Source organism: Cladophialophora bantiana (assembly GCF_000835475.1).
Source record: "Cladophialophora bantiana CBS 173.52 unplaced genomic scaffold supercont1.8, whole genome shotgun sequence".
NCBI classification, from domain to species: Eukaryota; Fungi; Ascomycota; class Eurotiomycetes; order Chaetothyriales; family Herpotrichiellaceae; genus Cladophialophora; species Cladophialophora bantiana.
The window spans coordinates 1,019,257-1,032,189 of record NW_015971582.1 but is presented as its reverse complement, the minus strand read 5'-3'; the positions used below and the strand labels follow the sequence as shown (position 1 = coordinate 1,032,189).

Genomic DNA, 12,933 nt, shown 5'->3' with positions numbered 1-12,933 from the left:
AATTCCCCAGCCCCCATCTTTTCTTTGCTGGGTCCTCCCATGCTCGTGCGCGACGGTGACACTTTTTCCGGGATCCAAAAGGCTAAAGTGCTTGCATCGGTGTCCAAGATTGCAGGACCATGCAAGTGCTGGAAGGGTGAAACAGGACAAGCAAGATGGCGGTTGGAGCCCCTTTGAGAGGAGTCGGATAAGGCTGTGCCACTCGGCGGTTGTGGTTGGGTGACAATCGATGAGGACCGACGCCGCCAAATCTTTGTTTAAATTTAGTAGGCTGGTGAGTGACCTCCTTAGACCAGAGTTCGAGGCGCTGTTTGACCTAAACACTCGGGGACAGGCCGCTTTTCTCAGAGGGTCCCCCTCTCTCCCCACTGGTTCCAGAAACAAAATCTTTACCGAAAGCCACGATACAACGGGTCGCGGACTCGTGGCTTGGGGGATTCGTAAGTAGGTAGACCATTGTGGCCGTGGCGCACTGCTTGATCTACCAAGTCCGGAGGACTTGTACGGGGTAGTATGAATAGATATCGATGGCTACGGTGATTTCTGAGTCCGAAAGGATGCAGCTACGTCGTCAGTATATGTCCCAGCAGGAGGCATGCTCTCAGCAAGCCCCAACTCATACCAATCCATTCCGCTTCAAGTCCGTTCGTCAAAGAGATCAAATGTGGAGATGGGAGGTTGTATTGCGTCCTCCACTGCCATCCGCGTGGTCAACCCCGTAGCAAGCAATCTGATTGCGGCATCTTGGAGCAAACATCAATTGGTGGTACCTTTTGATTTTGGCGAGAACCGGCTGCGTCGCTCAAGCCTCACAGGGAATTTGCTTCCTTGTTGCCGGTGGGTAGCACAGCTCGGTCAATAGTAACCAAGTCATGGTGCACGAAGATGGTTGCGTTGTCTTGTTCGCGCAGGAGAAGCCTTGAATTGGGTCTGCTCGAGATCAGAGCTTGAAGAATGGCTCAAGGGAGCTCCCATGTCCATTGGGCCCATTCTGCGGGTCACTTCATTCCAGCTGGATGACGAATGATTTGGTCGCGTTGCTATATGGAAGAGTAGCAAACGAATCAACATTTGAGAGAAACGATCCTGATCTCACGTACCTACATAGACGAAATCAAACGTCCTGGTTTGTGATCTTAACACCCTCGGCGGCTCCCTTGGTGAACGAGCAGCCAGCCTCTCTGCGGATATTTTGTGCTTCAATTCAAGTCGCTGCAAGTAGAGAGATGCGCGGCTACGCTGCTCCTTGCTGGCTGCAACGGCCATTTCTTGTTGTGTGCGAATGGGAAATTTGGGATCCGGTAAGCGAGTGAACTGCATGCGTATGAGGACTGGTAGAGGTTGCGTGGCCTCTATCAGTGGGCTATGTTTTGGGATGCGGAGGAGCTTAGCAGTGTCTCTAAGGAGATGATTAGCTTCCTGGTCACCTCCGCAATCAAGTCGTGTCGATTGATACCTTATCACCACTCTCGCTTGGTCACTCCGTTCAGCGAGAGTCCAGGATAACCAAAGGCCAGCAGCGACGGTGCGTGGGCGGTTGTTGTCGGCCTCTCGACGGTTATCGCTTTGTTCTCAGATTCGTCTGTCTGAACAAGGCCCAAGCCAATGACAGACGGGGCTGCGATCTGGGACAAGGGACAGTTACCTTGGGAAAGCAGCCAGCTTTGTTAGCGGGCGATCGAGGGCGCCTCCTAGTGGAGCTGCAATTTCTTTGTGGTGCAGCCAGGCCATTGACCAGCAGGGGCGCCTCTTGGTGTCAACCCCCAGCAGGGGACGGGTGCATGGGTGCGCTCCAGGCTTTACCTGTTCCTGAACGGCCACTGGGCCACCCCCAGACACAAAGGAATCACCCAAAGAGATGCCGGTGCCCAGAATTGCGTCGGTCGTCTCCCCTTTCCCATTTCTTTCCCAACCTGCATATTCCATTGCACACCAAACTGAACACTGCATTCTCTCTTGCGTCCACCACCACTGTCCATCTCTCTATCCTCTTCATCTTTCTCCCGCTCGCCCTCAGTTGGCCCACGTTCATTACCAGAGAGACATTTCTCTCGTTCACTCCTTTGTACAGATCCCTTGACCTAGACGCCAACTTCCTCCCTGTCCTCCATCCCTACCGAAAAGCCCAGCTGGCACTCGAGCCTCCGTGCCCAACATTCCAGCACTGATCATATGAGTCTCTGGCTTTGTATGCCCTCCTGACCCTGCAAGCGGCCTCGAACATCCCTTGCTTTCTTCGCCTCTTTCATTGGCAAATTCATTCTCTGCAAACATTGGAATCAGACAAAGAGCTAACACGCGGGTCGTGCTTATCACATAGATTCGTCTTTTGCAGTCGGACATAACCTATACACTCGTTGACAATTTCCCCTATTGCTAGTCTTTGAGAGACTGTTGCGTACACTCGTTTCGACAATCCCAACGCAGTCGACATGAGATTCTCCTCGATTGCCTTGACGGCAGTCGCTGCCACGGCCACTGTTGCCCAACCTCATGTCCACAAACATGGACGCTTGCACGAGCACAAGGAGCGGGATGTCACCGAGACCGCTTGGACAGCGGGTCCAACCGCCTACGTGTATATGCTCAATGGCAAGGAGCTCTCAGCTGGAGAAGTGTGCGAGGGTCTGGAGGACCATGAATTGAAGTTCGTGGATGGTCAAGATCCCGGCGTTTGCTCCCAGGCTTCACCAACAAGTACCTGGTCTTCGGCTCCTTCAACTTCGACGGAATCGAGCGCTGCTCCCTCGACCACTACCTGGTCGGCACCTGCGTCTTCCTCTGCACCAGCAGAGTTCTTCCAGAAACCATCTTCGTCAGATTGGTCCAGTCCAAGCGAATCTGCGAGTTCCAGCTCTGCTCCTGCTCAATCTTCGTCTGTGTCCTCTGGCGGCACCGGTATCAATGCACCATTCCCGGACGGTCAACTCGATTGCAGCACTTTCCCCTCGCAGTACGGTGCCATTGCTCTCGACTACCTTGGAATGGGTGGCTGGTCGGGCTTGCAAGCAGTTACCATTTCCGGTGGCTTCGTTAACCACATTGTGACTGGTGTGTCGGGCGATACTTGCACAGAGGGAATGATGTGTTCCTATGCCTGCCCTCCTGGCTACCAGAAATCCCAGTGGCCTTCGACTCAAGGCGCCACTGGTCAATCTGTTGGCGGCCTCTCTTGCTCTGGCGGCAAACTTCACTTGACCAACCCTGGTCTCTCCAACAACCTTTGTATTACCGGCGTTGGTGGTGTTCAAGCTACCAACAACGCTGGCGGTGTTGTCGCCATCTGCCGTACCGATTACCCTGGGACTGAGTCCGAAACCATTCCGGTCGAACTTCAACCTGGTGAAACAGAACAGTTGACCGTTCCTGATGCTGCCAGCTACTATGAATGGCAAGGACAATCGACCTCTGCCCAGTATTACTTGAATCCTATCGGAGTGTCTGCCGCTCAAGGCTGCCAATGGGGATCGCCTGGCCAAAATATTGGTAACTACGCCCCCATCAACTTTGGCGTAGGTGCCAAAGGAGGTGTGACCTGGTTATCAATCTTCCAAAATTCCCCAACGACCAATACCCAGTATCAAGGTACTGTTGAGTTGAAGGGTAACTTGTCTGGATCTTGCAAATACTCCAACGGTCAATACTGCGGTGCTAGCGGATGCAACTCACAAGGATGCACTGTAAGTTAAATTTCCCTCCCCACTGGCTATTGCCACGCAAGGCTGACTTTTGTTGTAGGTCGCGGTTATATCGGGCACTGCAACCTATGTCATCTCCAACTAAGCAAACTATCCAAACCATACCTCCTTGTACATGTTACGATCTACTTGCTTTCATATCGCATATCATACCCGGCGTTGACGTCTGGTTTTCCTTACGCGTTTTTCATTGCTAGATTAGAGCGTGGTGGAGCCTTCAGGATCTACAGTGGCAGACGAAGTCTTGTTGGACACTTGGCATATCAGAAAAACAGATCTGAAGAGCATGTGGAGTGGAACGTGCCACAGCGACAATTTTGGTCCAGTTCTGGGTCTTCTATCGGTCGGAAACCGCCGACTTCATCAGCTCCGGCTCCATCTTGAAGATTCTCCCATCGGATATGGAACGGAAATAAGTAAGGCTCTGGCACCTGTGGAAATATCAAAAGTTGTATGCTTATCTGGTCATTTCCATTCAGGCTCGAGATATAACTGTGGGACCAACCTCGATCTGGCCAAGTTTGGAGCAGCTGCAGTGTCATTTTACTACTTGCATGGACCTGGGTTATGATATGCGGATGAAGTGGATGCTTTGAAGAACGGGTCGGCCTGATGTTGAAGACTCGAATTTGGAAAAGAAACTCTCTCGAGGTCGGATTTGGCGCCATGCGTCCTGTGTGTCCCATTGTCCAACATGCTTGTCTAGACGTAGCAATAGTGTACAATATCAATAGAGGGGATGTCATGCTCGCAACTAGCAACCAGTGTCACACGTATCATGTACAACGGGAACACGGGGGTCTCGATATCAACTCTGTACCCCGGTACCTGTGCGAGGAGGTCCAGATTCCAGAAGCCGCTCTGGCCGCTCCATATTAGGTACTGCCTCCGTCCTGCTTCGCCGTTAACAAGATAAAGGAGAAGCCTGCATGCGCCTGAGGACGGCGGCGCAGTTTTCACCGATTTCGTTCTATCCAAAAGAAGAAATGGAAAACGAAACGACCCCAATCTTAAACCACAGGCGATCGGCCTTCGCTTCCTCGAACCATTTCACTAACCGACAACCGGTATCTACTGTACTGTACAAACCTAGTACTTACGTACTGCGTAGCACCCGCGTAGTACGGGCAGTACGGGGTACGAGGTCCTCGCTCGGACATTGCTCCCTATTTGGGGGTGCTTCTCTGCACTGTGTATGTTCTCCGTACCGATCTTTTCTCTCACGTTTTGGGTTAGGAAGAAGGAGGTGGAGGAGGAGAGCCACATTGAAGATTTGATACCAGCTAGGTACGGAATCATTTCTCCTCTGGGCTCCTCTCTCTGTCTCTTTTCCTTTTTCCGCTTCCCCTCCCCCCCAATAGCGGCTCAGATTGATAGAGCCCAAATTGATAGTATCCTCGTTCACAGAACTTGCAGAACCAAAGTCCACTCCATCTCACGGCACAGCACCTGGTCCTTCTCCTCTGTTCCAGGCCCGCACGCTGCGGTGCCTACGCCAGCGACGTCCGCGTCAAGGCGCCACAGGGCGCCTTTCCTCCTCTTGCCCTGCTCGAGCAGATCGCATGGGTGCTTTGCGTTGGCGAGGGTGGCGGCATCGTAGAGCTGCGTGGAGAATTGCATGTGTGGACGATCTTGCTCGACATTGGGGGCTGGGAGGTACGTTGCACGGAGGATGGGGACTGGGACGACCTCGCTTGCTGGAGGACCTTGCCCTGCCTTCCCGTCGGCGACGTCGTTGTCGTCGTTGTCGTCTCTAACCTCTGCGAAGAGAGGACCGTCCTCTGACGGGGCCGTCGATACCATGCACCACCGAACTTCACTTCGGTTCCCGTTCTCCTGAGGCACCTCGTAGTGTTGTGCCATGTCGGTGATTTTGCGTTCCCAGATCCCCACCTGTTGAGAGAGGTATTTGTCATTATAGGACTCCAACGGCCCGCGGCCGAACCATTTTACGTATTTGTATTGAGGTGCGAGTTGGATGGAATGGCCGATCCGAGGCAGGTTGCGTGGGTGCGAGCCATGCGGGATAAGGCGCGTGTGGATTTGCATCGTCAGTCGCGGTTCCGTACCTGCGGTCGAGGAGTAGTCGTTGTGGCTACTACTGCTGGGACTGGCGGTCGAAGCGGTGCTGATAGTGTAGGTAGTAATAGCATCAAAATGCCAGGCCAGACTTGGTGGAGAGAGAGAATGCTCGGCTTTCAATGTCACCACCGGAACCTCCACGATCTCGTCCGCCGAATCCGGGTTGATCCTTGTCGAGGGCGTCGAACTCGGCTGCATGCTCACCTTGAATCTCCTCAACCGACTTGTCATCATATGCAGACCGAATCTTTTCCATTCGCCCGTCTGCCATGCAACGTCATTGTCGGTGGGTGGTCGCCAAAAATCCAGAGAGAGCAAGGGAGAGGGCGAGGCCGGATTGTCGCTCTCAACACGGGTGTCGGACAGGACTGGGTTGGAGTTGTGGGTGAACGAGGAGATCTGCCCGCGGACGCGGTCGAAGGTGATGGTGGTTGTGGAGTTGGAGATTTTGTAGACCAGATGGGTTGTGGAGACGGTGAGCACTGGCGCGCTGGAAGCAGTGGGAGATGGAGTTGTCCCTGCTCTGCTTCCGTGCTCGGAAGAGAGAACGCTGGTGAAGGATGACTTGAGATTTGTGGCGGGCTTGCTTAGTTGAGTCTGATACCACGCTATCACATGGCCGGCCTTTGCCCATCGCTTGTCCCTTTTCAGCCGGAATGAAACCGTGAGCCAGCATTCGTGGGGAGTTTTGTTCTTGAAGACATCCTCTGGAAGACGGATTCTTCCTTCCTTGCCTGGTGGGACTGCGGGAATGGCCAGTACTCCGGCCGCAATGAGCTTGGTCCTGTTCGGGGGTTCGTCAGATGAAGCCCTATTATCGTTCGAAATTGGGGCGGGATTGACCAACCCTTGCATACAAGCTTGGACGTCGTACTCCGCTCTGACATGTTCCAATCCAACGAAGTTGTAATGGTTTCGTACAATGAGATCTGTCCCGTCAAGCATGACCTCAATCGGCTCGTATATCTTCTTCAGTTCTACCAAGCCCCGAGTGGGTGTATGGTCACTGTGACACAGGCCGTCCATGACGAAAGTGCCATCGTTTGGCACATCTCCAAAGTCGCCACCATAAGCATAGTACTTTTTGCCGTTGGCATCTTCTTTCCAGAGTCCGTGGTTCGCCCATTCCCAGACGAATCCTCCTTGAAGCCGTCTGTGAGAGCGGAATAGGGATCGGTACGTATCCAAAAGCCCTGGGCCGTTACCCATTGCATGGGCATATTCACAAAGGATGATGGGTTTCTCGAAATCATCGCCGTCGGACTCTGCCTCCCTCTTTAAGTCTGCAGGAGATGTGTACATGTGAGATATCATGTCGGTGGACTTGGCTTGCCAGTCTGGTTCGTAATGTATCAAGCGGCCAGAATCACGCTGCTTCGCCCACTTGGACATGGCAGCGTGATTGCGGCCGTAGAATGCTTCATTGCCCAACGACCAGATGATGACACTTGGATGATTCTTGTCCCGTTCAACCAACTGGTGCATCCGATCAAGATAGGCAGACTCCCACTCGACGTTATCAGAGGTGTAATCTGCAGCATCTTTAGAAGTACGTTGCACCTTTTCCTCGTAGCTCAGGCCGTCAAGATCGAGCCCTAAAGCGGCTGCAGTAGCAAAGCCATGGCATTCGAGATCTGCTTCGTCAATGACCCACAAACCCAATTCATCACACAGGCCAGGGAGTCCAGGATGGGAGGGATAATGAGAACATCGCACTGCATTGATATTGTGCTTCTTCATAAGCAGGAGGTCGCGACGAACCCAGTCGAGCGATACCGCACGGCCTACGTGCGGGTGGTTGTCATGACGATTCGAGCCTTGGAATAGGATGGCCTTTCCGTTGACGCAGATGTTGCCATTTTTGAGCTCAACGGAGCGAAAACCAACACGGTGGTGGACGGAATGAATCGGAGTAGTGCCATCTTTGACTGAGCAAAGGCATATATCTAACCTGTAGAGATAGGGTGTCTCTGCAGTCCATTTGCGTGGATTCGAGACATTGATCGAATGTGAGTATTTTGTAGATCTTGCTGAAATGAGGATGTGCTCCTCCCTGTTGACGGTTCTGCCTTCGGCATCCCCAAGCATCAAGGATAGGAAGCAATCGTCATCCAACACCAGATCCAGGTCAACGTCCAATTTTGCGTCCTCATACTTTCCGTCAAGATGCGTCTTTATGAAAAAATCATCGATTCGTGTCCGACCTGGAAATGCTATTAGATGCACATCACGAAAGATGCCAGAGAGCCACCATTGATCTTGATCTTCGATATAGCTTCCGGAGCACCATTGGAGAACTTTGACCAGGACATGGTTGGGTTTGCCCCTCACAACATGCCTCGTGACATCGAATTCTGCCGGATTTCGACTCCCTTGAGCATAGCCAATCTCCACTCCATTCAGCCACAGATAGAAGGCGCTGTCGACTCCGTCAAACCTCATTCTCAGCTGACTAGACTCGTCGAATGTGGGGGGGAGATCGAAATCTCGACAATACGTTCCAGTGGGATTCTCGGTTGGTGCATCAGGTGGACAGACGGGAAAGGGGTAGACGACATTTGTGTAATGAGGTCTGCCATAACCCTGCAATTGCCAATGGCCTGGAACATTGATGGGGGCCCAGGAAACCTCCTGCCTTTTTGGATCGTATGGGGAATTCGTGCTGAATATTTTACAGTCAGGCGCCTGTTGAGGGCTCGGGGAGTAATTGAAGGACCATTTCCCGTTCAAACACATGGCCGTGTCCGGAATATAGTAGGAACGAGGAGGTAGGCGATTGCGTTGGAAGATTTTCTGATTGCACCAATCTGGAGTCGACTGAATGCTGTCTGGAGATGCTATGAGATTAGTCCTCTCCATCGGGCGTCTTCCTTCTTCATCATTTACCAACTGCATCTTCTCGGGGGGCAAATGCTAATATCATGAACATGCAGAAAGGGAGGTGTTACAAGAATGATTACTTCCTGATCGGATGACTTGAAGCTCACCTATCTACTCGGTAGTTCGTCGACCAATCCTAAAGAGCTTTGAGAACACATGAGGGAAAAAACGAGTCTAGAAAATGCGGGGTTGGCAAGGCTGGATATCGGAAAACTTTCCTCATTAGTTAAAGGCGAGGCTGCATCCCTTATGCGGAGACAAGGCTGGCTCGGAACCCGAACTGCTGGGTGCAATTAGAAATCTGGCGATCGGTCCCGCGGTGTCGCTAGTGTCTTTTGACCAGCTGTGCCGGAGAAAGGCGGAGACCCCGAGGTGCAGTAGTCTCTTATACCTATCCATAAGGGCCGAGAGATGGGGAAGCCAAGTTGGGAATGGGTTGTGTTGATCCCCCAGTTTCTCCAAAATGATCAGAAATAGAGGGACGACTGACGTCTTTTACTTTTGCTTCGTTACCGCAACCGTTCCGACTTCCTCTCCTAGCTTGAATATCAATGGCGAATAGGATATCAAAGTGAATTTGTGGCGACAACCCCACGGCTTTGGGCTCTGGGGATTCAAGCACCGTCAGTTAACAAGGCACTGGTGGCATCGTTCCGAATAGTTACGCACACCCACCGGGTTTCCACACAGGAAAAGATCTGAAATGGGATTCAATCGTGGCAAACTTAAGCCCACCATGACCCAAAAGGGAGGAGCAGCAACGCGGCGGTGGCGGCCAAGTCTGGCTCTCGTCAAGATACATGAATGACATAGGCGTCAGATAGAGCGACCAAGTGATCGAAGGACCTACATCCTCGTTCTCTGGCGGGGTTGATCAAGGACACCCAAAGGCCTTGGGTCGACAGGTTCGTCATGGCAGGGTCCGTTCTTGGTACATCAGGTCGATATTTCGGGAAAAAGTAGCCTGTTGGTGGACATCTTCCACCTAAAGCGGTACCGATCGACATCGACGATTTCGAGAACGAGATGTCACCGAGGATGTCACCAGAGGGAAGCTTGGAGAGCCTTTTGGAGCCTGCACTTCTCGAGAGGTACCAAAGAGGTACCCAGCTCGCTAGTACGACTGATGGTTGCACCTGAGACACTTATGCTCCGCCGTGTGTCAAGCTTTGAGGTTAGAGTATCTCCGGCATTTTCCGACGACACCTTTTGGGGCACCATAGATTAACGTTTCGATGTCCAACAACAGCATCACTTGACAACCAAGTCACGTTCTACTGAAATTTCCAGGACCAGAATATGAGGCAGGTCTCACTCCCGCTGGAGGACCTGCCTGTTTGGGCTCATTTCAACGATGTCCAGCTCTTCCAAGCTTCAATCGAACCGCACATCATGAGAGAAGATGGCAACGACAAAGGGGGTGGCTTGATCGCAAAGAGCGACCATGGTCCGGGAGAGCTACTTGTTGCTGTCCCCGGCGAACTGGTCTTGTCGAAAGAGCGAGTTGAGCAATATGCAAAAGCAGATCAGAATCTGAAAGAACTCATCGAGGCAGCAGCTTCCTTGTCCCAGGTAGGCCTTGACAACAGTGTATCTGAAGCATCCATCAGGTAGGTCATCTTTGCATCACACTGACTTCTCGGCCTAAAAACCAGAATCCCCGGACGGCAGTGCTATTGTTTCTCATCTACCAGATGACGATCAACACCCCCAGCTCCCAGGGCCGTGCGCTAGGGTTTAATAATCCTTTCGCCGGCTATGTCAAACTGCTGCCGCACGAGATCCTTCTCCCGACATTCTACACCACCGAGGAAAGGAAACTCCTCATTGGCACATCTCTCTCAGAAGCACTGGACCAGAAATTGATTAGTCTGGAGCGGGAATTCGACAATCTAAAAGCTGCAACTGCAAAGATCCCCTGGTGCCAAGAGATTTGGTGGAGTGAATGTGCAGATTGCTTGACCTTGGAAGATTGGAAACTTGCAGATGCCATGTATCGCTCTCGTGCGCTGGAGCTGCCCCGCAACGCTGGCGTTGGCATGGTCCCTGTCATTGACATGGCCAATCATGCCTCCGACCGCCGATATAATGCCAGGTTCGAGGTGGATGAAGGCTCGGGCGCCATATTGCTCGTTGTCCGAGATGACAGGATGGTCCAACAAGGAGATGAGATTACCATAATGTACGGTTGCGGCGGAGCATGCGAGATGATATTTTCTTATGGGTTTCTGGAAGAGCACGTGAGCAGTGCCAGGGAGATATTCCTCAGTTTGTCTATCCCACCCGACGACCCTCTACGAATGGCCAAGATCCGGTTTGCGCAAGAAGCGCCAGGGGTCCGTATCTATGTCGATGACTCAGATCAGGTACGGTGGGAGAGCAGCTTTGTCTGGTGGGCGTGCATCAACGAGGAAGACGGTCTAGATTTTCGAGTGGAGCAGACTATCGACGGAGATGCGGAGCTGAAGGCTCTGTGGAAAGACAAGGCGCTTGTCGCGGACACATTACAGTCCACCTTGCTTCAAGACCCCCTCCGAGACATATTCGTCCTGCGGGCCGCTATAATGGTGCAAGAAAGGGTTGAAGCTCAAGGATCACAACTCGCAGAAAGTGAAGATTACTATATCAGCACTGTTCGCAGTGATCAGGTCAGAGAGTCGGTATATCGGCCCATCGGGAAACTTCGGGGCCTGGAGATGGAGCTCCTGACCAGGGCTTATGAAACGCTTGAGAGAGAGGTACGTTACTTCGCATACTACACATTGTTACTAGCGCATGTTCTAATTTCCTACCTCGTACAGAAGACAGAACTCCTGGAATCCACGGTTGTCCGTGACTACTTGGCACAAGGCCTGGCCGACACACAGTCCCCAGCTAGGACCCCAGACGACTTTTCGTAAGAACAGGCTCGTGGTACAAATGCGAGATGGACAGAGATCCCAACCGAAGAAATGCTTATTCAGTCTTCCATCTTCCATTTTAAAGCGGGTCAGCCCGGAAGGCATGGATTGAGTGGTGTGAGCTACCAAATCAGAGTAACGCTATGAGGCACTTCTGCACCGAAGTGGGCTGACGACGCACCTACTGTTAGTTCGGACCTGCCAGGCATAACTTATCACTGGCCCCTCCTTGCCTCTCGCAAGAGAGTGGGCTCATCGAGTCGTAGGCAAATGTGGCCCAGTCTGGGGTTTTTCCGGCGGCTTCCGTTCGTCCATGGACCACCGACAAGACTCGTGCTGGCCAAGGAGTTGTGACGGCCAGCGACGACAATTCAACCCTCGAGCGGACATGAAGGCTCTTTGCAGCAAAATGTACTTGATACGTGCTGGTACCAAAGGTGATGAAAGCCCAGATCCATCTACATCATTGCCACTTGCCACCTCTGGTGAATTGCTTCATGGTGTGTTTGAGCGGTTCCGCTAGACCAACAGCAAGACTGGGCAAATTAAGCGAACCAGGCAAGAGAAGCGGTAGTTTGATTCAGGTCGAGCTGGAGATAGGTTTTCAGTGGTGGAAGTCGATCGCATGATGTTGGGAACCTCACCCTGCTGGGCGGGAATGGCTCGGGTGGATGGAAGCAGAGGCGATTAATGCGCTTTGATTGGATCCCAAGCCATCTTACTGAGGTGGCTGCGTCGGAAAGGTCGATTCGAAAACGCTATTATTGGGGCCTTTTGCCCCTTCTGCCGATCTTGTTTCTGACTTGTTGGTGCTCGACGCCTGCGGGGAAATGGAACCTAGCTGGAACGAGCAAAGGGCACGATAGGTTGTAAGAAGAGAATTCACCTAAGATGATGATGGCTTGCCTGGTAGGTAGTATGGGTTGAACCCACTTGATGGAAACTCGGCGGAATAGCCGGTTCCTCGGCCTGGGGACACTAGGCCCCGTAGGGGTTTCCCAGGCCTCCTTAGGCTCCCTACCACTTGCCTAGCCCTTGGACTCGGAGCGTTCTTACTCGGGGTCTCAACAAATCTTTCACACCCCGCGCTGTTCCTTCCTCGCTCCATGCCCCGATGTGCATCCCCAGGCCAGCCCCAAGCCACCCACAGTGGCCAGGGAGCGGCCCTTGTTCATATTTTGGCCGTGTCGGAACGAAATTCCTCACAAATCCAATACACTGTGAACTTCTCCTGCACAACACGAACACGAAAAGAAAACTTCATTCAGACCACCTCCCCCAGAACAACCAGATCCCGCCCTCCCTGCCGCTTGGTTCTGCTCCGTACCCTTGTCCAACCTCCCGTCGAACGCAAGTCACCCAATCGAATCTTG

General features: G+C 52.5%; 3 protein-coding genes across 3 annotated transcripts; 2 read left to right on the top strand and 1 right to left on the bottom strand.

The window, feature by feature from the left end:
- Positions 1 to 2,432: 2,432 nt before the first annotated feature.
- Positions 2,433 to 3,689, top strand: Z519_06023 (uncharacterized protein; the record flags this gene model as incomplete). The annotated part of the gene is made up of 1 exon (XM_016763763.1): positions 2,433 to 3,689. The coding sequence occupies one exon, from the start codon at positions 2,433 to 2,435 to the stop codon at positions 3,687 to 3,689; it is 1,257 nt and encodes a 418-aa protein (XP_016620087.1).
- Positions 3,690 to 5,099: 1,410 nt separating this feature from the next.
- On the bottom strand, positions 5,100 to 8,675 carry Z519_06022 (uncharacterized protein; the record flags this gene model as incomplete). Its single annotated transcript, XM_016763762.1, has 1 exon — positions 5,100 to 8,675. One exon carries the CDS (start codon positions 8,673 to 8,675, stop codon positions 5,100 to 5,102), a length of 3,576 nt encoding a protein of 1,191 aa, XP_016620086.1.
- Positions 8,676 to 9,959: 1,284 nt separating this feature from the next.
- On the top strand, positions 9,960 to 11,560 carry Z519_06021 (uncharacterized protein; the record flags this gene model as incomplete). The annotated part of the gene is made up of 3 exons (XM_016763761.1): positions 9,960 to 10,232; positions 10,316 to 11,398; positions 11,462 to 11,560. The coding sequence occupies 3 exons, from the start codon at positions 9,960 to 9,962 to the stop codon at positions 11,558 to 11,560; spliced, it is 1,455 nt and encodes a 484-aa protein (XP_016620085.1).
- Positions 11,561 to 12,933: the final 1,373 nt, after the last annotated feature.